This window comes from Garra rufa, chromosome 6 (assembly GCF_049309525.1).
Source record: "Garra rufa chromosome 6, GarRuf1.0, whole genome shotgun sequence".
In the NCBI taxonomy this organism is placed as follows: domain Eukaryota; kingdom Metazoa; phylum Chordata; class Actinopteri; order Cypriniformes; family Cyprinidae; genus Garra; species Garra rufa.
In genome coordinates this window covers 37,988,278-38,015,270 of record NC_133366.1, presented here as the reverse complement: position 1 = coordinate 38,015,270, position 26,993 = coordinate 37,988,278, and the positions used below count along the sequence as shown (strand labels likewise).

The following is a 26,993-nucleotide window of genomic DNA, read 5'->3' as shown; positions in this document are numbered from 1 at the left end:
ACAATTTATATCTCACAGTTCTGAGAAAAAGTCAGAATTGTGTTTATATCATGCAATTCTGATTTTATTTCTCAGAATTCTGAGTTTATATCACAATTCTGAGAAAAAAAGTCAGAATTGCGAGAAAAAGGTCAGAATTGTGTGATAAAAAGTTGCAATTCCCTATAATTTATGAGTTTATATCATGCAATTCTGAGAAAAGGTGATGTAAACTTGCAATTACGAGAAAAAAGTCAGAATTGTGAGACAAAAGGTCGCAATAACCTACAATTTGCGGGTTTATATCATGCAATTCTGAGAAAAACGTCAGATTTGTGAGTTTATATCATATAATTCTGATTTATTTTCTCAGAATTCTGAGTTTATATCTCACGAATTTAAGAAAAAAGTCAGAATTGTAAGTTTATATTCCACAATTCTGAGAAAAAAATCTGAATTGTGACATAAAATTGCAATTACCTACATTTTGCAAGTTTATATCACAATTGTAAGAAAAAGTAAGAATTGTGAGATAAAAGTCGCAATTACAATTTGTGAGTTTATATCACACAGTTCTGAGAAAAAAGTCAGAATTGCTAAATGTAAACTCGCAATTACGAGAAAAAAGTCAGAATTGTGAGATAAAAAATTGCAATTACCTTTATATATTCTGTGGCATAATCTGGCTTCCATATCATCCCATGCACATGATAAAAAATATTTTAATGAAAAAAAAAACCTGGGATTTTTTTTGGGGGAAAAAATTGTGTGCACATCTAAAGGTAGCCCTTTTTATTGTCTTTTTTTTAAATACTCTGTTTACTTAAATTTTAAAATACAGCAATGCAACCTCCTATAGTTATTTTAAATTGTGACAAAGCGAAGGCAACGTATACAAAAAAAACCTTAGAATGAGTATAATCTACAAATTTTCAGTTGCAGCTGAACATTTACCATGTATTATATAGAAAAAAAATCACATGCAGGAATTCCACATTGAATTGTTCAGACACGCAGACCATAACAAAGCTCGCCCTATTTAAATGAAGTCTATGTGTTTTCCCTTCCAGCTCACACATTGTGGAGGAGTTGTGTGTATGTGTATAAATCATGCTAAACGGAGGGCAATAGTGCATTGCAACTCGAGCCAGACTCTTATTCATCCTTTATATCTCAACACGCACATACACAAAACACGCTCTCAGTCTCGGCTTCAATGATTCTCCTTCTCACGGCTTTCTGTGCTCATCCAATCAAGCGCCTTCGGTGATGTCATCGTTCACTCTATGTGCGTGTGTGTGTGTGTGTGTGTGTGTGCCAGCAGTTTTGGGTTTCTCCTAAACTCCGGTTCTCCCACACTGGAGCTTTTTAATCTCTCAGATGGAGAGAAAGAAGATGAAAAAGGGCGAGCGGACAGATCGAGGGGCTGAGAAGCGGCGACCATGACAACCTATGAAATCCGAGCGGCTGACATCTGTGTCGCTCTCGTTCTCTCTGTCCCTCTCAATCTCCCTCTGTGTTGTTTCCTTGACTCGCATCCAGCAAACAACCCACAAGCTTTCATTTCATAACAGACTCCGACGAGTCTGATGACCTCACGCGGCCCTCAACATCATCTTTGATTTCAAACCTCAACGACTGACCACAGCAGAAGTGTGAAGTGTCTTTAAAACAGCAAGACTGTCTTTGACAGACTCATCATATCACAGCACCCACACGCACTTCTGACCAACATTTTCCTCCTCCCTGTCGTCTGACTGTTTGAATTGAACGTATTTTCTTTTGAAATCATTTCTTGCTTCCTGTCACTGCAACTCTTGCCACATCCTTTGCTCTACCGAAAGCCTGTCACAGTTGAGACGCTCACATATTTCCTGCATCTCAACATCTCACGCATCAAAAACTATTAGAGATCTGCTACAACCATGGTGAGCTTCTGTCCTATATGTGGGAAGCCTGTTTATTTTGGTGAGTGGCATCTGGGGTTGGAGGGATACATCTTTAAAATGCTTAAAACATGCTGATTAAGATGATTTTGAGGTTTTAGTTATCAACACTGAGAAACGTCAATGTAAAGCTTTGAGTTTATGCATGTTTTTTGTTTAGCTGCAAAACTGAAGATCAGGTTCTGTTTCCCTGGTGAAAAAAAACAGCATATGCTAGTTAGGGTTTGGTGCTGGGATGCTGGTTAGGTATGTTTCGATGCTGGTTTATGCTGGTCCTTTGCTGGTTTATACTGGTCCTTAGCTGGTCAAAGACCACCATAAACCAGCAAAAGGACCAGCATAAACCAACAAAGGACCAGAATAAACCAGCAAAGGACCAGCTTAAACCAGCATCAAAACATACCTAACCAGCATCCCAGCATTAAGACTACCTAACCAGCTGTTTTTTTCACCAGGGTTTGACTCAAAATTGGCGGTATTTTGGTAGTATTTGGTTTATATTGTACCCAAGTTGTGTGTTCGCATGTCTAGTTGTGTGATAACACCTTATATCAGCAGCAGAGTGTTGTAGAAAGAAGTTTTATGTACTTATCAAACCTGAGAAACATCAGTGTAGAGCGTTAAGCTGCAAAAGTTCTGTTTTGACTCGAAAGTGGCTGTTATTTTGACTTGCTGTTGTGGTATTTCAGTTGCATTTAGATTATATAGTTGTGTGATAATGTCTTATATTAGCAGCTGAGTGTTATAGCTTTAAATTAGCTCACGTTTTTGCCTTTACGCTAGTTAAAACAAACTAGTTGTTGTGTAACCAAGTTGTGTGTACGCGTGTATCTTAAGGCCTTTGTTTAGCGTTAATCAGTCTGCAGTTTCCTAACCGCCATCAGCGCCTCACGACATGAGTCACACAAGCACAGGAAGTGTCTGCCTGTGGCAGGAAGTGGAATAGGCCAAAGCAAGAGAGGCTTGACTGTTTAAATTGGCAGATAGCTCTGCAGCAACCTATGGACTCTTGAAGAAAAACGAGAATTTGGCCAGAAAAACCCTGTAGGTGCCAGTCGGCTTTCAGCGTCAAGGCCGAAGAAAATAGCTCCCTCAGTTCTTGAGCTAGACTGCAGGCAGTTGTTGGTTCTGCCAGAAAGAGAAAAGCTGACCCAAGATGTTGGTAGGAGGTTCAGCTTTAGTCTGATCCTGGTTCAAACTAGAGGTTTCCTGTCCAATGGTTAAGGTCAGGGTTTCAGTAGGAGGGCCCGTGCTGGGCCACATGAAAGGGTAATATCTACATAGAACTGAGAAAGGGAATGCAATGAATGTGCAGTCAAAAGATCAAGGAATTTAAGAGAGTGAAATCTAAGTTCAGATTAGCAATGGAAAGTGTGAGGTTAAAGCTAATAGAATTATTCAGGGTTTTTGTAACAGAAAATAATTCTGTCTCATCTTTCAGTATGTATTACAAGAAGAAAGAATGAAATGTGTTTACTTTATAGTGCTGAACTTCAAATGGATGTCCAACAAAGGGACAAGTCCAAATTATTCTTTGAGTTGTTTCAGTTGATGAGCAGGAATAAAGGTTAAAATTACAAAAACAAACCATTAGGAAAATCATGCACCGATAGGGAAAATGTTAAGTGAAGATAACTTATGAATAATAAAAATAATGAAATTACCAACATTTTCACTTAAAATAAAAGTGTATTCAAAATATTAATAAATACTATAATAATATATAAATAGTTATGGAAGCCCATTTCCGCCACTGAATTAAAAAAAATGTTATTGTGACTTTTTATCTCACTTTCTTTTTTCCTTAGAATTGTGTTATATGCCATTGCGAGTTATAACATCAGAATTGTGAGAAATAAAGTTTTTTTTTCCTCAGAATTACAAGTTTATATCTCACAATTCTTTTTTTCGAAAATATTCAGGAAAAACGTCTATAAAGTCAGAATTGTGAGATATAAAGTCAGAATTGCAAGAAATAAAGTCTGAATTGCGAGATATAAACTTGTAGTTCTTACTTTTTCTCAGAATTGCGTGATATAAAGTCCCAATTGCAAGAAATAGTCAGAATTGTCAGATAAAATCTTGCAATCATGACTTATGAAATCAGAATTATATATATATATATATATATATATATATATATATATATATATATGTGTATATGTAATATATATATTAGATATAAAGTCAACTGCGAGAAATAAAGTCAGAATTGCGAACTATAAAGTCACAATTCTGTCTTTGTTTTCCTCAGAATTGTGTGATATAAACTCACAATTGCGAGAAATAAAGTCAGAATTGCTAAATATAAACTCACAATTCTGGCTTTTTTTCTCAGAATTGCATGATATAAACTCACAATTGCTAGTTATAAAGTCAACTGTGAGAAATAAAGTCAGATTTGCAAACTATAAAGTCACAATTCTGCCTTTTTTACCAGTATTGTGCGATTTAAACTCGCTATTGCGAGTTATAAAGTCAGAATTGCAAAAATTAAAGTCACAATTCTGACTTTTTACTCGCAATTGCGAGTTTATATCACAATTTTTTTTTTTTTCATTTTCGACTTTTGTCGCAATTCTTTTTTCTCTGAATTGTGAGTTATAAACTTGCCACAATTCGGACTTCTTAGGATAAAAAAAAGTTGATATTCTTTCATTCTGCGGCTTCCATACAAAACTCACATAAACAAACAACCGCACACATTTATCCCAAGATTTTAAACGGCTCCCTTGACTCTTGCCAAACTAGCTCCAGCTTCAGTAAACACACCTGGCTGTTTGTTTAACCTTTGACCTTTGATCCACACAGGTGAAAAGAAGAGGTCATTGGGACGGGATTATCACCCGTTGTGCCTGAAGTGTCACAAATGCAAAAGACAGCTAACAGCTGGCCAGCATGCAGAGGTATATATATATGTTTGTTTTGTCATATTTTACCAAAAGTATTGGGACACCCCGTTCTAATGAACAGGTTTGACAACTGTAGTAATTTCCATGGGTACAAATCCTAATATTTAAGCATATAATGATATTCTAGGAGACTGTGTTCTTCTAATTTGATAGCAACAGCATTGACAGGTCGCTTTTCTATTCTAACATGACAATGCCTCTGTGTTTGAGGCAAGGTTAAAAAAGAAATGATTAATTCAGTCAGTGTGGAAGAACTTTACTGCTCTGCAGAAAGCAAAGTCCTAATCCCAGCTGAACATCTCTGGAGTGACTTTAAATGCAGTCTTTGAGCCAAAAACTCATTACCTAACACCAATCACTTGTAACTGTGGGTACATACATTTTAGACACTTCCAAAATGGTTGCAACAGAGATGGAAATACAGATTATAAATACATGAATTGTTTTTGTCTTTGTTGCCACAGTCTTGGAAGTGCCTTTTTCTGTTCTAAAGAAGGGGCTTTTCTGTTTTTGGCTCAAGGTCTGCATTTAAAGTCACACCTTTCTGCAGACCAGTCAAGTTCTTCCACACTGACTTATTCAATCATTTCTTTTTGAACCTTACCTATACACAAAGGCATTTTCATGTTAGAATTGAAGAGGGTCCTGTCAAAACTGTTGCTGTAAAATTAGATGCACACAATCCCCTAGAATAGCATTATATGCTTAAAAATTAAGATTTGTACTCATAGAAATTACTACAGTAGTCAAACCTGTTCATTAGAAGTACAGTTGCAATCGAAATTATTCAACCCCCCAGAGACTGCAGTACTTTACAAATACAAGCTTTTGCGAAGATCCAGACTTTATAAAAATTGCATCTATAACAGTTTACTGGCATATTAAAAGTGATAATGTCAATATATAATGTAATGTTTTTGAGTTATATGCTTTTTAAATAACACAGCTGTGTCATAATTATTCAACCCCTGTTCAACATTGCTGTTTTTTTAGTCAGCTATTTTTATGGTGGGGAACAAAATAGTCTTAAAACACAATTAAGCCTTTAGAAACTCTATAAAAAAAAAAAAAACAGAATGAGCTTGAGGTGTTACACATACATACAGTTAGTTCATGCATGTGCTGAAGTTGAGTAGCAAATATGGTAAAGTCAACAGAGCTCTCACAAAAGCTGTAGAGAAGAAATAGTTTTATTATATTATAAAGTCTAAGGCTGTATGAAGATTTCCAAGACATTTAAAAGATCCTTTAGTTTAAAGTGTGTTGTACCAGAAAACCTTTGAGGGTGTTGAACAAAAAAGCACAATATCATAAAATATTTAATCAGAGCAACTGAGAAAAACCTGCAGTGTACAGCCAAATACTTGCAAGATGATCCAACGAAAGGAGAAAAAAAATTCCAATGCAGAGTATAGATGAACACAAGACAAGTATGGCCTTGATGTTGAGGCATCTTGCCGAATACCACTCTTGACCAAGAAGACCAAAAAGACAGACTTGAACATCCTAAAATTCATCTGGATAGACCTGCGGAGTTCTGGAAGAATGTTTTTTGGAGTGATGTAACCAAACTGGAACTTTTTGGACCTATGGATCAGCGGTATGTCTGGTGCAAAAAAAGGCAAAACATATGAGCAGAAGAACACCATCTCCATGGTCCAACATTGAGGTGGATCAGTCCTGTTATGGGGTTGTTTCACTTTAGCAGGAAGTGGAAAACATGACTGTATGAAGGACATCCTGGATTCTTTGAAGTATCAGGCCATTTTGGCAAGAATTGTGATGCCTTTGGTGCAAAGACTGAAGCTGATGATCAATGGACTTTCCTGCAGGACAATCATCCCAAAGTATACATCCAAATCTACTTATTCTTGGTTCAGGGATCAGTCACAGAATGTTCTTGAGTGGCCTGTTCAGTCTCCAGATTTATTTCTCATTGAAAATATTTGGTTGAATTTGAAAAAAAGCTGTGACAATGTGAAAACCAAAGATTATCAGTGATCTGAAAGCTTTTTCAGGCGAGGCGAAGCTTTTGACAGAAGCTTCTAAGCACTTACAAGCAGTGTTTATTGGTGGTTTTAAAGAATAAAGGATTCTGCACCAGATTTTACTTTTGGGGGTTGAATAATTTTGAACATGAATGTTTAGAGCCAATTTTTTTTTTTGCATTAGTCATTAACTTACGTTCTCAAAATTACTCAAATGTGTATGAATCAACTTTCTCTACTAGTGTACTGATGCCTTTGTTAAATTGTTTTCACAAAATTTTGTTCTCTGCAGCAAAATGTCTTGCAAGTCAAGGGGGTTGAATAATTTTGATTGCAACTGTAGGTGTGCCAATACTTTTGACAATATAGTGTATGTTGCCTTTTAATGGCACTGTTTTTGCATATGCAGCACGATGAGAAGCCATACTGCACTAACTGCTACATGAGAAATTTTGGACCCAGAGGTGAGACCAAATGACTATATTTATGGATGTGTGTGTGTTTATATTTTTCTTAATATAATATAATATCATCTGGTTTTTTTTGTTTTTGTGCAGGTAGCCGAAATCCTGTTGCTCGGACCTTTAACACAGCAGCTTCTTAAGAAAGATCTTGTAGTCTTTCCTTGTACCAACAACAAACCTACATTATCTGCTTTACACGGCCGCACACAGAAAACACTGTAAAATACTGCCAAGCTGATCTTTACCACAGAATAAAACAACTCCACCCTTATGATTCCGTTCGTCATAAACTCATAAAAATGAACACAACCTGCAAAATCAACAGCCATCCACATTGGCATTCTGTCAGGGAAATGAGCTACTTTATGTTTAAATCTTTTGCCTTGATTTTGCCATTAAGGCACCTAAAAATGTTACTTTTTTAAACTGAGTTGTATCTTATTCTTTAAAATAGGAGATGTAATTACATCAAACTAGAGAAAGTATTGTTGTTGTAGGAGGGCTGTTATGTACAAGCATCATGTGTTTTTGGTTTAGAAATACAAAGTCAAGACTGTATACCAATTAATTGATTAACTTGAAACACAATGTAATTTTTTTGTGCTGTATTGTTGTTTGTTCTTTTCTGAGATTTTGTGGGATCAGAGGCTATAAAACAAAGATTTTTTTTTCACGAGGCAGCAAATGTATCTACAAAGCAAAAATGACAATAATTAATCATTGTGCCTTTTTAATTAGAAGCAGAAGCTTGCGTCCCAAACCTCATGGCGCATAAGTGATGGCTTTATCATTTTTGTTAGTTCAGGAAGAATACATATTTGATTTTACGATTTTATCTATCTTTTTCTCATTAGTTCATTGAAAAGAAGTGTCACTCAGAGAGCTGCCAGCTAGCGTACTGTCAAATCATTGAATCAGAAGAATAACTTTATGTCTTATATCCTCAAATCCATAAAACAAACTGTAAAAAAAATTATGTAATAATTATTATGATTTTCATGGAACATGTTTTTTTCTGTTGGAAATTGTATTTGAATAATTGAAGATTTATACCTCAAAATGCAAATGCATATAATTGGAATATAAATTATTGTTTTCATCTTGTCTTCATTTTTGTGTAAATTTTTTTTTTGTTTTCATCTTGTAATTACATATATATATATATGAAGTCAGAATTGTGAGATAGAAACTCTCAATTCTTACTTTTTTACTTTTCTCTTACTAAGTTTATATCTTGCAATTCTGATGTTTCTCACAATTTCTCACAGTCGTAACTGCATGTTATAAAGTCAGAATTGCGAGATATAAACTTGAAATTCTGAGAAAAATATCACAATTTTTTATAGAGTTTATATCTCAGAATTGTGAGTTTATTTCTCAAAATTGCAAGTTTATGTCTCGCATTTTCTGACTTTATAACTCAAAATTGCGAGTTTCTATCACAATTTTGAGGATTTTGAGTTCCAAATTGTGAGTTTATATAATTCATAATTATTTAATTATTATTATTATTATTATTATTATTATGTAGATTGTAGAGTATATGATTGATATTATATGAATGTATTATTTTATTATGTAGTATATATATATATATATATATATATATATATATACTGTAAGTGTGTGTATTTTGTATATATATATAGTATTAATAAAAATATATATAATTATTATTGTTTGATTATCTTATTAGATTAGAATATTTTCATTTAAAAGTTTTTTAAAATCATTTTAAATTTTCCTTAAAATAATTTAATATTATACACACAATTATTTTCTTATATAGTATATAATAATACAACTAATAAAAAATAAATATATATTAATAATAATTAGTTTTTATTATTAAGTATATATAATATATTGTATATATTATATTACAAATAATATATTATGTTATTATTACTTTAGTGTGTGCATATTTTGTTATAATATATATATATATATATATATATATATATATATATATAAAATTATCTTATTATTATTTAGAATATTTTATTTAAAATGATTCAACTTTTTGTGTGAAATTATGTATATATATATATATATGCTTACATACTGTATATAAATATATCCTTATTAATAGAATAATTAATAATAATAATAGTATATATTATTTGATTATCTTATTAATAGTATTTAAAAGGTTATTATTTTAAAAAAATCCACATGCATTGACATCAAGTATGATTTACAGAAACACCCATCATCTGGAGCCAGAGACAGAGAGAAGCTTGGCAAAAGGCTGTCTTCACCAGGCCAGGGCAGTCTGCTGGAATGTGTGCGAGTGTGTGCGAGCTGGCAGCCTTTCTGTAGCAGACCTACTGCTGGATACCTGCTGTTGATCCTGTCAAACTCTCACACACACACACACACACACACACACACACACACAGGGCCTGTTTGTGCAGGCATATGTGCATGTGTGAGCACAGGCACGTTCAAGTCCACATATGTGATTACCTTCATGCATGAGCAAACATTTGCACTGGGTAAGAACATAAATCAGGTGAAGATCCCAGACTTAGTTCGGTTATCATTGCCGCTCCTTTTTTTCCCTCAGATTAAGACAGAGAAGGGAAAAAAAATAAAAGAAAGGTGGCATGAAGGAGGTAGAGGGATTATTCCAGGGCGCGAGTGAGGGAGGGTGTGTGCGTGTGTGTAAAGAGGGTTCCCTGCTGCAGCATGTCTTTGAACCCACCCCCACCTTGACAGGTCACATGGTTTGTGTGATGCCAGCTGTCTCATTTGCATGTGTTTTAACTACACCGCGAATCCATCAATTGGAAGAGAAAGGGGTGGAGATACAAAAAAGGGGCTGCAGACACACTGGAAGAACTGATTGATGAAGGAAGACAGAGATGCCTTCATTCCTATGGGCTTCAGAGATCTGGAGGTTGTTAGATGCCCACCACACCCTCTGAAGGCTCATTTGATATGTGCATGGAGAAAAGGGAAGATCGCCCATGTGGATACTGGATGCGATGGGTATAGTCACTGTCACTAATATGCATATGGCATATAAAATGTGCCCTAAATTATAAAATGACTCATATATATCATTTGCACTGTGGGAGTGGGGAATATGTATGATTAAAAAAATGTATTCTTCACTGTGAACGCACTATGCCTCATTGTTCTTCTTAGCTATTAATAGCAATGGCATTGTGCTTAATTATTGACTTTTACAGTCTTACATTCAAAAATGTGTTAATAAGCACCCTGAAGCCCTTCATAAGCTTCTGCGGTGGAGGTTTCACAGTCACCCACTCATATCGGTGACAATATGGATGTAGGAGGCTAATGTCATTGTACTAATCAAAGCCTGGGCTAATCGCTAATGCTATCAAAGAGTGATGAAGCAGTCCATTCATCTTTACAGAGACGGCAGTTCTGCAGACCACACTGCGTGAGAGAACTGTGCACTTCAAACAATGTATTGTGAGATCATCAAACACAAAAGGCGTGTGGGTATTTTCATGCCTGCAATGTGAACATGTGGATGTTTTTGTTTGATATGAAAATCTCATTGATATGTATGAGATACTGTGAGAAAGGGGAGGGGAGGTCTGTGTGCGTGGAAGGTAACAACAATAGGCAATGTGATATTAAAGGAAGTCTGTGACGCTGCAGGGAATATCAGAGAACTTTTAGATACTGATGACTGCAGGTTAGATAAAAATAATTTGTAATAAATTTTGTCATTGCCGTAGACTGAACAAGGCCACACTAACTGTTTGTATTCAATAGCAGAAGTTATCAATGGCAGAAGCTAGATGTGTGATAATACGCACATGTTCAGTCGAAGTGAGAATTTTCTGAAAACTGTAAAAAATGAAATATGTTTTTAAACTGGTTTCTCGAACGCTACCCATATACAGATAACTCGGCTCCCAAACTCACGCTATTGGTTGAGCCAGTGATGCCACATAGAGAGCACACAATGTTTACACTTTAAAAGGAATTCAACATATACAGTTGAGGTCAAACGTTTACATACACCTTGCAGAATCTGCAAAAAAGTTGATTATTTTACTAAAATAATAGGGATCATACAAAATGTGCTTATTTTTTATTTAGTACTGACCTGAATGAGATATTCCACATAAAAGATGTTTGAATTTATAAAAATGACCTCAGTCAAAAGTTTACATACACTTGATTCTTAATATTGTGTTGTTACCTGAATGATCCACAGCTTGTTTTTTTGTTTAGCGATAGTTGTTGAGTCCCTTGTTAGTTAAACTGCCTGCCGTTCTTCAGAAAAAAATCCTTTAGGTCCCACAAATGTTTTGATTTTTCAGTGTTTTTGTGTATTTGAACCCTTTCCAACATTTTAAGATCCATCTTTTCACACTGAAGACAACTGAAGGACTCTAAGTTAGTTGAAGCAACTATTACATAAGGTTCAAACAGTCACTGATGCTTCAGAAGGAAACGCAACGCATTAACTTTTTAAATTTAACTTATTTTGTCTTCTGGGAAACATGTAAATATCTTCTGTAGCTTCTGAAGGGCTGTACTAAATAAAAAAAATATGATATTTAGGCAAAATAAGAAAAATGTGCATCTTCATTCTGTTCAAAAGTTTAAACCCTGGCTCTTAATGCATAATTTTTCCTTCTGAAGCATCAGTGAGTGTTTGAACCTTATATAATAGTTACATATGAGTCCCTCGGTTTCTTCAGTGTGAAAAGATACAGTCATTGTTGAAAAGGGTTTAAATACACAAAAATGCTGAAAAACCAAAGAATTTGTGAGACCTGAAGGATTTTTCTTAAGAACAGAGGGTTCAGGACGAACTCATTAACATTTGATTTTTAAGAATTCAGTTATTTGTCTTGTGGACTATATGTAAACGTCTTTTATGTGAAATATCTTTTTTTTCTGGCCTACTACATAAAAAAACATTTTGTATGATCCCTCTTATTTAAAAGAATTAACATTTTGCAGATTCTGCAAGGTGTATGTAAACTTTTAACCTCAACTCTAAACAAATCATTTATAGTTATTAATGCGATTGAAAAAAAATACCACACTTTCAACTTGAAGAAATAACGTACCTTCCCGCTCATTGGAGTTGTGTAGGAATTTCAAACATGCTTTCGTCGCCCCCTGTTGGAGACTGGTGCTTAGTGCCGTCTTCGTCGAAACAAGCTTTAGGTTACTGCCTATGTCTGTGTACACTGGAGTATGTGGGTTTTTCTGGAAATTTACTCTTCTGTGTAACTTGGCTCAGGTAATTTCCACATACATCCGGCAAACTCGAAATTACGCGGCAGGTTACCACGGCCAGATATTACCAGATTTGACCTTTTTCATGCACAGCCAGAGAAAGTCAGTCAGGAGTTAACTGCCCTCATGAGTATTTTGAGAAAGGCGAGAACTATGGGAAGCAGGCAACAGTGTGGTTGTGTGGTGCTGCTGTTTGCAATGATCACCAGCCTTTTCCTGGATAGCAGTGACATCAGTTTGGTGGACGCTGATGTCTGGTTCCAGCTGCTGGGCTTCTTGGATGGTGAGAACTTCATTACAGCAAAGTACAATCCTTAAAGGGATGGTTCGGAGTAGAATTGACTTCATTGCTATGCACTCCGAAGCCCATTTAAATACCCCATCCGAAGTTTTTTTTTACCTTAGTCGAACATTTATGGAGATATTAGAGTTTTTCGAATTGCTTGTTACAGGAGTGAATGGTACATGTGATGTATCTCGTAAATTGCACCACTAAACGTGCAAGTAATCTTACCAAACTTGTACAGTAGTGTAAATAGGTTATGTACTCACAAAACGCTGCAACAAAACATTTGTAAGTCCACCATGAGTGTTTTAAAAACACGTTTTACCCGAGAACTACTAGTCTCAAAGACTACAAGTCTACGTCACTTCCCTGGTTTGAAAAAAGCATGTCAACTTGTAGGAGGACTTTTACGTGCTTTTATCAAACCAGGGAAGTGACGTCGACGTGTCGCCATTTGTAGTTTTTGAGACTAGTAGGGATCGGCTAAAACGTGTTTTTAAAACACTCATGGTGGACTTACAAATGTGCTGATGCAGCGTTTTGTGAGTACATAACCTATTTACACTACTGTACAAGTTTGGTAAGATTACTTGCACGTTTAGTGGAGCAATTTACGAGATACATCACATGTACCATTAACTCCTGTAACAAGCAATTCGAAAAACTCTAATATCTCCATAAATGTTTGACTAAGGTAAAAAAAACTTCGGATGGGGTATTTACATGGGCTTCGGAGTGCATAGCAATGAAGTCAATTCTACTCCGAACCATCCCTTTAATCATGCAGAGAAGATTCGTATGGATAATGCCAGAATCTCTTTACAGCTTTGAGAGCAAGTGTAAAATTGAAGGTAATAATCAGACATCTCTCCATCTATCTGCACAGAATGCTGCAGTTTCATTCCGGGTTGCTAAAAGAGTGACCCAGAGCTGGTTTAAGTTGGTTTGGTTTGATTATCTGAATTTTATCTTCTGTTACCTTTCAATACATTTAGCGATCCGTATACATGGCGTTCTGACGTAGAACGTCCATCATCGTCTGTATAGTCTGGTTCAAATAAGTAAGGCTGGGCAAGAAATTGCAAGTCATCCTCTATGTCGAAATCTTCAGATATTACAAATATTGTATTATGTACAGTGTGCATCGTCTTCTGCTTGTAAACAAGGCACAGCACATTCAGATTCTACATCAGAACTCCGGCTCTTGTGTCAGCAGCACCGTGCATATGTCGTATCACATGGGCTGTTTTAACAATGTCCTTACAACCGAACGAAGGTCTTATGGGTTTGGAACAACATGAGGGTGAGTAATTAATGACACAATTTCAATTTTCGAGTGAACCATCCCTTGAAGGTTCCTGTTGTTTTGTGTCATGACAGGAAACTTCCTAAAGGTTCCTGACTTGACCATCCGGGTTACACTGATACCTGTCATGCCCCCTGCAATAATTTCCCTCATTATGGTGCAGAGATTTATGCCATGCTGCCAGAAAGTACCAGCCAAGGCCGTTTCAGTGTTTCTTGTTGTAGCCTCAGCCAGAGCTGATGTCCAAGCTGCTCCAGTCCCAAATTTGCTCCCTCAACCTCCTTGCTTCCAGTCCAGAGGTTCCTGCTAAAGCTGCTTTGGTCCAAGGGAATTCTGTCACAGCTACAACTAAGAATCTTTTCACATGCCCAGTGTTTCCTGTCACTGGTTTGATTCCTCCATGAATATATTACACCTGTGTGCCACATTAAAAAGATTTTGTGATTATGTAAATCAGGGTTTCTCAACTTTGGCTCTCGACGTCCACTTTCCTGCAGAGTTTAGTTTGGTCAAACGCACCTATACATTGAGTGGGTCAAATGCAACAGTACATTGAGTGAGTCAAAATGATGAATTTTTCTTTTATGCCAAAAATCATTAGGATATTAGGTAAGATCATGTTCCATGAAGATATTTTTTTTTCCTACTGTAAATATACCAAAACTTAATTTTTGATTAGTAATATACATTGTTAAGAACTTCATTTGGACAAATTTAAAGGCGATTTTCTCAATATTTTGATTTTTTGCATCCTCAGATTCCAAATCTCGACCAATATCGTCCTATCCTTACAAACCATACACGAATGGAAAGCTTATTTATTCAATGACATATAAATCTCAGTTTTTAAAAAATTGGCATGGTTTTGTGTTCCATGGTCACATATGATAATCTGGAAATATTAACCATTCATATTTTGCTTCAGTTCTAAATTAAACTTATTGTCTCACCAGTTAATCACATTAAATATTAATTTGAAGAATAAACACACCAGGTACGTAATACCAGGTAAGTAAAACCTTAAAGAGGAGTTACACTATATCATAAAGTAAGTTCATTTTTCATCCTTTTCACCTTTCATCGATACCTTTTTACATTTTTTGTGCTACTTTGGGGCACCTGACAAGTACCTCTTCCAATGCATCATGTTCATCCATCGATAACGCATGTAAATGTTCACTTTCTTTCATTTAATAATTTTAATTTTATTTGACTACTTTAATGGTTAAAACATGTTTGACTATATAAGATCAATTAAAAAAGGTAAAAATTTATTTACAACAAGAGTGACATTATTTAAAATATAAAATGTTAAATGCCTTAATTTCAGAATAACATTGAATGATCAGAATAAGCCGTCACATTAAATTCAGTAAGTTGTTTTAATTATATTTCACAATATTTTTACATAGTCACAATGTTTTTTCTTATTTAAAAAAACACAAACTCATACAAAGTCTTTACTTATATATTGAAATACAGAGCACAACAAAATCTCATTTTACATTGGAAACAACAGCATGTTTAATAAAACAGACGAAACAGATGATAGTATAAGGCGCGAACAAACTGAGGTCAGGAGATACATGGGAAAAATCTTTAAAATGCAACAAAAAGGTGCAATTGTAAACAAGTGAAATATTGGTATCAACAATTGTAAACAGTCTGACACATAAACAACATTTAATTCAGTTAGAACTTGAATATCTAAATATGAACTTGACTTGGGATTGTTGTAATAATGTTTATTGTATTTAATTTTCTACATAAGTGGTATAGAAGAGGTAAATATTAATTTCAGGGTTTCTGCAGATATGAACAAGTGAAATTTAAGACTTTTTAAGACCTTTTTAATACCACCTTATATGAAATTTAAGACCGAACCTGTAATGGAAATAGATATTATATTACATGCATACATGTAATATTTAATGTGTTTAATGTAAAAAGTGAACACAATTTCATGGCTGTCATAAATTAAATTTATTACTACGATATACAGTGAACTTTTCATATCAGCAGATACTATTCCACACAACATATCCCCATAAAAGTACCACTAGAAATATCTGATGTAAAAAAAAAAAAAATTCTGAAGCAATATTTTCATCAGTGCTCTATTAGCTTTTACATCTTAAATCTGCATATTTGATTTACCTTTATAAAGGCCTTTTTTTTTTACTTTTGAAATGTATGCATTACCTTTGAAATTTATTTTATGAATTTATCAATAAATTCTAAATGGCTGTTAGCAGTGAGATTACATAATTTACACTGCAAAATTAAAAGTGAGATTAATGTTTTAAATACATTTATTGATTTATAAATATATACATTAGAAATGTTGGGTGTGGAGGCATAATTTTAAACACACTAAACTACCAGCAGGTGGCGATAATTCACTTCATGAGCGAGTTATTTCAACTGATTCGATCAAAACGCTGAATTATAGCAAAACGTTGCTAGGAGAAAGCTTCTGCTAATGTTGCATATTGTCTAATATGTAAGTAACTACTTGACTAACTACTTTTTTATTGAGCTAAAATTAATGTAACATTTGTAATTGTGAGAAGTTTCAGCAAAAAACTCACTTGGTATATTACTGAACTATATCATGTTATAAATAAACTATACATTTGAAATTTTTACCTCAGTGTGTTTCTTTAGAGTGCTGTTACATTCATTTGTTTTAAAGTATGTCACAAATAGACCAGAAATACACTAACGTTATCCATTATCAATTTCTGTTTACGTTGAATGTATTAAAATATGAATCTTTCTTGCCTTTCGATGCTTCGCTAGTTGTTTTTGTCACTTCAGTTTTAATCAGGCGGTTTGTTCGGTCGGGCAAGTAAAAAAAAAAAAACATTTTAAAAGTATCTCGAAGGATGGCGCTCAGCTAGCTCGACCTATATTTCTTATTATTATTGATAACATTATACAGTATACAGAAAAAGGTCGTTTGACCTGTATTCTGCTACTGCGATTCTGAAGACGCAGTAACTTCCACAGAGGGAGAAAAAAATCTAGTTGTTAGCAACTGGCCTTAGCCAAGCCCTATATTCAGTTTTTTCAAGCTAAGTGTCGCTAAACTTGCACTTCCCCATAGCTAAAAAGTTAAATCCATTTTACTTCTGCGGTACAATCCGAGAGAGACTCGCGCCAATAACAGAAAGCTGATTGGCTATTGCATGCTGGTCTCATTTGTAGTTTAAATACAGCAAATTATATTTGGAATAGTGAAATAAAGAACTACAACACCACGGAAACAACAAAAAGAGAATTTAAATGAGCATTAGAGGTAGCGTTACATGGACATCGGAAAAATAAGACCTGTGTAAAATTATTTAAGACCTAGAACAGCGAATTTAAGACTTTTTAAGGCCTAAAATTTTGATTTTTAAATTTTAGACTTTTTAAGACCCCGCGGAAACCCTGAATTTGTATAAAGATTTCATCTTTCGGTGCACATGCAGTTGGTTTATACAGTACATTTTAAGCTTAAAAAGTTATTTTTTTTAATATATCAGTTACATCTTATTAACGTTAATAAGATGTAACTGATATAGTTTAAGTTTGTGCTCAAGTAGTGTTTATTCAAGTTTATACTCGAATGACAGAACAAGATGATGTGAAATGTTCATTTTGTGAGGTCAAACTGTAATATTTAGATCCTCTGTTGGTCAAACGACAATTCACCATATGATTTTTTAAGTTCAAGTTCTACTCACTGTTTATGTAGTAAAAGCTTGTGCATTTTTTCTTTCAAATACATACACTATCATTCAAAGGTTTGGAGTCAGTAAGATTTTCTTTTTTGAAAGAAATTAATACTTTTATTCCGTAACAATGCATTCATTTGCTCAAAAGTGACCGTAAAGGCATTTATAACAGTACGAAAGATTTTATAGCAAATAAGTGATATTGTATTGTGTTTTAAACATCAATGTTTTTTTAACAGCAAATCAGCATATTAGAATAATTTTTGAAGGATTATGTGACATTGAAAACTGGAGTAATGGCTGCTAAAATTTCAGCTTTGGATCACAAGAATAAATTAAGTTTTAAAATGTATTGAATTGCTTTTTACAGCATTTTTGATCAAATAAGTTTTGGTGAGCACAAAAATATTTTTTTAAAACCTTTCAGCCTCCATACTTTTAAATGCTAGTGCAAATGGAAATAAATAAAGCAAAAATTACATTTGCAGAGACAACCAATATCATCCAAAGTGCACATTGGCCCATTCCCACTGTCAATGGAGGTCTGTGGTCTCACCTTCTTAAATTCCCAATATATTCGGGAGTGATTGAAAGAAGCTTTTAGCGCATGAGAAACACGAAACCAAACATGACCAAATCATCACTTATGTCATTGAAATAATCTGTTATAGCTTCAGTGGGCACTAAAAGCATGAAGAATCCTGGCTCAGATGGGATGATTCTGTTACCACATGAAAGCTACAGAGACCACAAACATCAAACTGACTTTTGTGTTTATTGGTTTCCAGATGACTAATCAATGCTTGGACTGGAACCGAAGTCGTCATATGATTACTGGAGTCTACAACTTTTGGCGAAACCAAAGCTAACTCAGCAAAACTATTTATAAAGTTGGTGGCAAATATATGGCGGCAGTGTAAACTGTGCTCCTGACCATTCCCACAGTTGTAATGGCACACTTAGTGATTTGAATACTTTGTGGTTGAGAGACCACAGTAGAGTTAGTTTAGAAAAGAGAATACTGGGAACGTATCAGAGGATATCCTGAGTGAGTTGAGGTCAAAGATTCTTATGTGTGAGCTGATTTAATCTTTAATCAAATTCATAAAACTGGGATGAGACATGTGTTTCTTTCAGTCAGAATTGAATTAAAGGGATACTTCAGCTAAAAATGAAAATTCCTTCCAAACTGGTTTGACTTGCTTTCAAAAGCAGAATTTTTGAAAAACACCCTGGCCAATGTTTTCAATGTAATTGAAGTTAATTTAAACTGGGGCTGTGAAGCTCCATAATGAACAAATATAAAAGTATCATAAAAGTGTATTCTAAGGATAAGTAATTCTTCACTAAATATCAAACCTTTATGTGCACTCATGAGTCATGACACACATATCAGATTCATGAATTATTTGTTCTTTTAAGTGTGATCCAGAATGAATCAGTTGATTTAGTTGACAAAAACCTGAAAGATTTAATTGATAACCTGAATATAATTCTACCTTTCCTCAACAGAACCATTCCATTGGCCATTCCAAAAAAAAAAAAAACTCCAAACGTTTAAAAGGTTATCCATTGCATATTCATTTTTTTTTTTAATTTTTTAATTGAAAATGATACCGTTGAAGTCAAAAGTTCACATACATCTTGCAGAATCTGCAAAATGTTAATTATTTTACCAAAATATAAGGGAAATGCATGTTGTTTTTTATTTAGTACTGACATGAATAAGATATTTCACATAAAAGACATGTACACATAACTCACAAGAGAAAATAATAGTTGAATTTATAAAAATGACCCTGTTCAAAAGTTTACAAACACTTGATTTTTAATACTGTGTTGTTACCTGAATGATCCACAAACTTTTTTTTTTCCTTTTTTTTAAGTGATAGTTGTTCATGAGTCCCTTGTTTGTCCTGAACAGTTAAATTGCCCTCTGTTCTTCAGAAAAATCCTTCAGGTTCCACAAATTCTTTGTTTTTTCAGCACTTTTGTGTATTTGAACCCTCTCCAACAATGACTGTATGATTTTGAAATCCATCTTTTCACACTGAGGGACTCAAACACTCACCGATGCTTCAGAAGGAAAAATGATGTATTAAGAGCCGGGGGTGAAAAATTTTGGAATTTGAAGTTCTGGGTAAATGTAACATATTTTGTCTTCTGAAGAACATGTAAGTATCTTCTTTAGCTTCTGAAGGGCAGTACTAAATGAAAAAAATAAGAAAAATGTACATATCCTCATTCCGTTCAAATGTTTTCGCCAAAAAAGTTTAGTGAATTATCTTCTTCAGGTCAGTACTAAATAGTAAAATAATTAACATTTTGCAGATTCTAAAAGGTGTATGTAAACTTTTGACTTCAATTGTATATTGCTAATCTGATTAAATCTAACTTCCCTTTCTTTGTTTTTTTAGTTAGCCTTGACGATGAAAAAAAGAAAACTTTTTTGAGTCCCTTCAAGAACTTCAAGTAAGCATGTGCTGTTTTTAATGCAGATTTTACCAGCAGAAATAGAGTAAGGAAGACTCATTTTCCATTCTTTCTCTAAATCGTTCATGCTGTTCACTTTAGTTGCCCCTTTTATCCGTCTCATCTCAATCAGAGCATTTTTAGTAAAAGTTCATACGTAGCATTTATAATTCCCCATGAGAAAACAGATCTCTGAAAGTTCAAATGCACACCACGAAAAAGACGGCTCACCTTCCCATCCCTCTCTTTCAAAACATTTACCAATATCGTCCTGCAAGACTGAAACTCCCCTCCAATCTGTACTTGTGCGTGAGACTTAACTAAATTTAGAGGGTAAAACAACACCCCGAGACCCGCTCCCAGAATCCCTCCACATACAAAATCATTTACCAAATGCCCTGCCTTTGTCTCGGCTTCAGGAAGCAGCTCCTTAATCGGTCCACGCAAACCAAAGAAAAAAACATTGCTAGGGCCATTTCTGAGTATGATTGGAACAAGGCCACGGTAGAGCTCCCGGATGCCATACTGTTGAAGCAAAACACGAAAAATATGCGCAGTGTTCTGAAAGTTTCCATGATGACGTGGGTCCTGCAGTAGAGTTTGGACTCTCTCGAATGGCGTTAAGACTGCTTCAGCTGTTCCTGCTAAAACTGCTGCGATACTGTCCGTTAACAGGATGGGGGCTTGAGGAGTGTGTACCCGCAACAACCTGGAAAAGTCCTCATAGAGGCCAAACATAATTGCAATAGTGGTGCTTTTCTGCAGTAACGGTGGAAGGATGCCGCGGTACAGTGTGCGCAAACCATCCCTCTGGAGTTGCCGCACAGCTTCCCATGCTTGCACCCCGAACAACTGCTGGCGGAACAGTGCCTTGTGTATGGGAAATGTGATGACAATGTTGGCGAACGCTGCTACAGAACCACAGAAGTAGTGCTTCTGACTCTGTGGTGACTCTTGGTCTTGATCGGCAGACGCCATGGTCCTTGATGATAGCCAGTCAAAGGTTGAAAATGAGGATCAGGTATGACATTATCTGGTGCACAAAATATAATGCACTTCTGGTGAAAAAAGAAAAAAAGTCATTAACAACTAATAAAACTATTAAGGGATAGTTCACCCAAAAATGAACATTTTTGGCCTATTATTTACTCACCCTCCAGGCATCCTAGGTGTATATGACTTCATTCTTTTAGATGAATCCATTTGGAGTTATATTAAAATTTTTCAGACTCATTCAAGCTTTGTAATACCCTGGAAATCCAGAGGTCTCGCGAGAGAATCACAATTTGAATTGTCTCTGCAAGACACTCTGGTATCGAGCAATGATGCATGTTACTGCAATACGTAAGCAATTCTGGGAACCAATCAAATCGGTGTATCTGATGTAGGCGGGCCAGAGGCGAGCTAAGCTGATGACGACAGCGCTCCGACGTCCGGAATCATTAGTAAACATTGAAAGAGATCTAACTACAGATGAAAACCAGTTTTTTGAAACGGCTTTGGCCGCTACAATGACTGAGTTAGACTTGGCTTTTCATTTAAAAGAGGAACAGAAAACCGCGCTCGAAACGTTCCTTTGCAAGAAGGATGTTTTTGCTGTTTTGCCGACTGGATATGGCAAGAGTTTAATCTATCAGTTAGCTCCGCTGGTAGTTAAGCGTATGGGGCAACCACGAAGAGGAACAGATCCGAAGCAGGCAATGCCAGATAGCAATCGGCAGTCTCGAGTCCTGGCTGTTAAAAAAGAAGTGGCGATAAATGTTATCGAACAAGGTCTACCGGGACAACCTGATCGGGATTGTGGTGGATGAGGTCCATCTCATTTACAAATGGTAAGAGTCACTTGGTAAACTTACTGTAACGAAAAACTGAAGTATTCAATAGTAATGCAGTAGCCTAACTGGAACAGGACGATATGTCTTGCTGCTGAATGAAACTCTAGTGACCATTCACATATTAGTTGATATAATGAATAGTTTGATCGGACCTAATTGTTTTATGAGGTTGATTCGGCTGTCGTAATTAATAGTTATTAATCTTGTCACATTGTTTATGTTATAACATTGAAATCCACTCTTATATGTTCACCGTCGATCTGGATACGTCACACCATGTATTGTTGTGATTGGTCGTGGCGTTATCCAATTGCGTGCAGTGAGAGTTTCAAATGCACGCTTGGTGCCGCCCCTCGAGTTAGGTCCTTTTCATTGCTCAATGCCAGACCCTTAATCTTAATAGATTAGTGTCTGGATTTTTCCAGGCTAGCTTTGTAATGCAATGGGAGGGTCTTTCTGTTCTACTGTCCAAAACAAGTCCAATAAAGTGCATCCATCCATAATAAGAAGTGCCTCACACGGCTCCAGGGGGGTGAACGAAGGCCTCTTGTAGCCAAGTCCCATCTTGAGTTATATTGAAATCCTCTGACATTTTTCTTTACAAATCCTCGTTTTGTGCTTCTAATTTGTGACTGTTGTTTTGTTTTGGTTTCTCCACAGCACATCTGCATTCTTCACTTCTCATCGTCATCATATATCATCCACCCAGAGATGCTTCCATGTATGACCAGTTGGCACAAGCCAGATTAAAGTGATTATTAAGTTTTAAATATGGATATTTTTCTTTTTATTATGGATGGATGCACTTTATTGGACTTGTTTTGGACTGATGAAGAGAAACACCCACCCATTGCCATGATAGAGCTTGGGAGAGCCAGGATAATTTTTAATATAACTCCAATTGAATTTGTCTGAAAAAAGGAAGTCATTTACACCTAGGATACCTGGAGGGTGAGTAAATAATGGGCTAATTTTAACTTTTGGGTGAATAGTTCACCCAAAAATAAAATTGTGTCATTAATTACTCACCAACATGTCATTCCAAACTCGTAAGACCTTCGTTCATCTTCGGAACAGAAATGAAGATATTTTTGATGAGATCCAAAAGCTTTCTGAACCTGAATAAGAGTAAGGACATCGTTAACATAGACACAAAAGAGTAGAAATTGTCATTACTGTCATTATTTTTGTTTTCTTTGCGCACGAAACCTATAATTGTAGCTTCAGAAAAATTTTTATCGATGTACTTACTACCTTTCTGGGCCTTGAATGTGTCAATTGTGTTGCTGTCTATGCAGGGTCAGAAAGCTTTTGGATTTTATCAAAAATATCTTAATTTGTGTTCCAAAACTTAACAAAGGTCTTACGGGTTTAGAACGACATGAGGGTGAGTAATTTATGACAGAAGTTTCATTTTTGGGTGAACTATCCTTTTAAACAGTGTGTTGCATCGTTATGAAATTTAATGTAATAATGCATATGAAAAATATAAATTGCACAATTGGATAACTCAATGTTCCTTCAACATTTTATATTTCATTTTAATTTAAGTTTAACATTTTAACATTTAATTGTAATATCAAACTTAGTTTTTGTGTCTGTATAGGGCACTGCAGTGATGATGCATTTTTGTAGGCCATCCTGGAAGTTTGCATCTTCCTAGTTCCCTCCATAAAAACCAAATAGCATTTTTCCACTAGCTTTTGGATTATTGCAGAAACTAAGCTTTGTGACCAACAAACGCTTATCATGATGAATAAAATGCATAAAAACATAATCTTCTCAAGGGAACACAACTTTTAGGAGTTTTAAAGCCTAGTTTTTAAGTCTCAATAGAAGTAAAAAGCTAAACATAGGCTATAAACGAAACCACGGTCGCATGACTTTCAAGTCACCATCACTAAGCTTATGACAACTTTTATAGTCTTCATTTAAAAAAACATTTCACTGAAAGTTTTAGTTAGAATAGTGTGCGTGTGATATAAAAAACACAACAAGGCTGCAAAAATGGACTAGTAAAGTAGATACGTTTTCCTGTTCAGCGTGATGATTTTTAAAGAGATAGTTCACCCAAAATGTCAATTCTGTCATTAATTTCTCACCCCCATGTCGTTCCAAACCAGTAAGACCTTCGTTCATCTTCGGAACACAAATTAAGGTATTGTTGATGAAATCCGAGTACTTTCTAACCCTGCATAGACAACAATTCAACTACGATATTCAAGGCCCAGATAGGTAGTAAAGACATTGTTAACAGTCCGTGTGACATTATGGTGGTTCTGTGAAGCTACAAGAATGCTTTTTGTGCACAAAAAAAAAAAAACTAAAATATTGATTTTATTCAACAATTTCTTCTCTTCTGTGTCAGTTTTCAATGCATTTTTGCCACTGATGTCACATGGACCTTTTTAACAATATCTTTACTGTCTTTCTGGGCCTTAAATGTTGTAGTACCGTCGCTGTCTATGCAGGGTCAGAAAGCTCTCTAATTTCATCAAAAATATCTCAAGTTGTGTTCCGAACGAGGGTTGAGTAATTAATGACAGACTTTTTATTTTTGGGTGAACTATTCCATTAATGTCCTGCCCAACGACCTCTCTAAAATCAAAAGGAGGATTGTTGATGTATTATATGTTGCTAAATAAATATTAAATATGAAATATGAAAATATCTTGAAAATAGACCCATTTCAGGCATTTAACCAAAACCCCATTTAAACAACCTATTGACTTCTGGATGACTGAACCACAGGTATATAAGATGACGCAAGCGATACTTAGCAAGAAGAAAATGTGATCTATATGCTATGTAAGATATACCCTGAAGTTTATTTTAATATTTTAAATCTTGCATGAATGCATTGAATTGATCAAAAGTGACAGAAAAGACAAAACACTATTTAAAATCAATGCTGTTCTTTTGAGGATTACTGTTTCTAAAAACTATTAAGCAGCACAACTGTTTTCAACTGTGATTAAAAAAAGAAAGCAACAGCATATTAGAATGATTTGGTCTTTAATTTTATCATATTGCATCCCTTTTGGAAGCATGCTGAGGACCTCTAGTGGGCTCCAGCCCTCAGCTTGACAACCATTAGACTAGTATGTTGAAATCCCTATTTGATTTCAATGTTAAGATTTTTTCGTCCAGGTTATTGAATTCTAATCCAAAATGTTTATAGTCTAAATCAAACCTGGATCAAACACAGAAAACCAGTCATAAGTACCACAGGTATAATTGTAGCAATAACCAAAAATACATTGTATGGGTCAAAACTGTTTTCTTTTATGCCAAAAATCATTAGGATATTAAGATCATGTTCCATGAAGACATTTTGTAAATTTTCTACCGCAAATATATCAAAACCTAATTTTTGATTAGTAATATGCATTGCTAAGAACTTCATTTGAACAACTTTAATGGTGATTTTCTCAGTATTTAGATTTTTTTTTTTTTTTGCACCCTCAGATTCCAGATTTTCAAATAGTTGTATCTCGGGCAAATATTGTCCTATTCTAACATACCATACACCATACATTGATGCAAAGCTCATTTATTTAGCTTTTAGATCATGTATAAATCTCAATTTTACAAAAAGCAACCCTTATGACTGGTTTTGTGGTCCAAGGTCACAATGAATTGAATGAATGAACATCTTTATAGGTGTCTAGATAAAAGTTACCATGATGACCTTCACCACAATATCATAATAGCCTATAGTTAAGCCATTATTGGTACTGTAAAACCATAACAGATAAATATGGGGTTACATTCAAATCGCTTTCAGAATATTTTTCTAATTTTGGTTCATTATTTTTCTTCTAGCAGCAGTGTTGGCAGATACTATGGTTACCATGGTAATTCTTGTAAAGGCGTGACCTGTTATGTTTATGACAAAGACAAATCAAATCAGCCGCACCCGTTCTTAACAACGATGCAGAACAGAAAATCATGATATAAGATAATTTGAACTATTATTTATTTAGGAATATAAATATGAAGCATCTTAATCTTCATTGACAACGACGAGCTACATAATCCAAAAACACCACATCATCTCGTTCAGATTTGATCATATTATTATTGTTTGCCCGCTATGAATGGTCTCTGATTAAACATATGATTAAATATCCTGCACAATCAGATGACTACGTGATGTACATTTTATAAATATTGAAACCTCACCTCATCTCATCTCATCTCATTCGTGCGGATACACGCGCTTCCGTCGCACACGTATCACAACAAGCTCGTGCGCGTCTCGCGCTCTGATTGGCTTGATGATGCCATCGCTTGATGTACTGATCCGAGATCTGCTGTGCCAGACAATGTCATTGATAGTTTACTTAGGCTACCTGACATTTTCTGTGGCATTTGTTTGTAAGAACTTCATTTCGAACAGAACACAATTTCACAGTGCATGGTGTAGATCTAATGATAACATACAGCAGAACCATGAAGATCATTGGGCTCGAAAACATGGCATCAGTGTTTAAAATTTATTAATTTTATGTCTATCAGTAAATAAATACACTGACTGTAGTCTAAATTCAAGATATTTGCGTGTTATTCAGGACATTGATCAGCGTTTTTGGGGAAATTACTGACTTGTCAAGCATTTAAGCAATTAACCAATGAACATGAAGGAACAAAATGCTCAACAGCTTGCACCTGCAATGGTAATTAAATTGTTTCTCAATTAGCTAGCAGTTAGGTTGTGCTAATTAAATATATAAGTGTCAAATCAGTAATTCTAGTCCGTGTCTTCTACGTCTTGTGTGCTGTTCTTCAGTGGTGAATAGAGGTTTATTTTGTGTAGTGCTTGTATATTTTTGTTATTTG

At 35.1% G+C, this 26,993-nt stretch overlaps 2 protein-coding genes across 2 annotated transcripts; one reads left to right on the top strand and one right to left on the bottom strand.

The window, feature by feature from the left end:
- The first annotated feature begins 1,832 nt into the window (after positions 1 to 1,832).
- LOC141337469 (cysteine-rich protein 1) lies at positions 1,833 to 8,360 on the top strand. The gene is made up of 4 exons (XM_073843294.1): positions 1,833 to 1,947; positions 4,737 to 4,831; positions 7,235 to 7,289; positions 7,383 to 8,360. The coding sequence occupies exons 1-4, from the start codon at positions 1,905 to 1,907 to the stop codon at positions 7,427 to 7,429; spliced, it is 240 nt and encodes a 79-aa protein (XP_073699395.1). The 5' UTR covers positions 1,833 to 1,904; the 3' UTR covers positions 7,430 to 8,360.
- Positions 8,361 to 15,485: 7,125 nt separating this feature from the next.
- Positions 15,486 to 21,369, bottom strand: slc25a51a (solute carrier family 25 member 51a). The gene has a single exon (XM_073842782.1). It carries the CDS (start codon positions 21,292 to 21,294, stop codon positions 20,446 to 20,448), a length of 849 nt encoding a protein of 282 aa, XP_073698883.1. The 5' UTR covers positions 21,295 to 21,369; the 3' UTR covers positions 15,486 to 20,445.
- Positions 21,370 to 26,993: the final 5,624 nt, after the last annotated feature.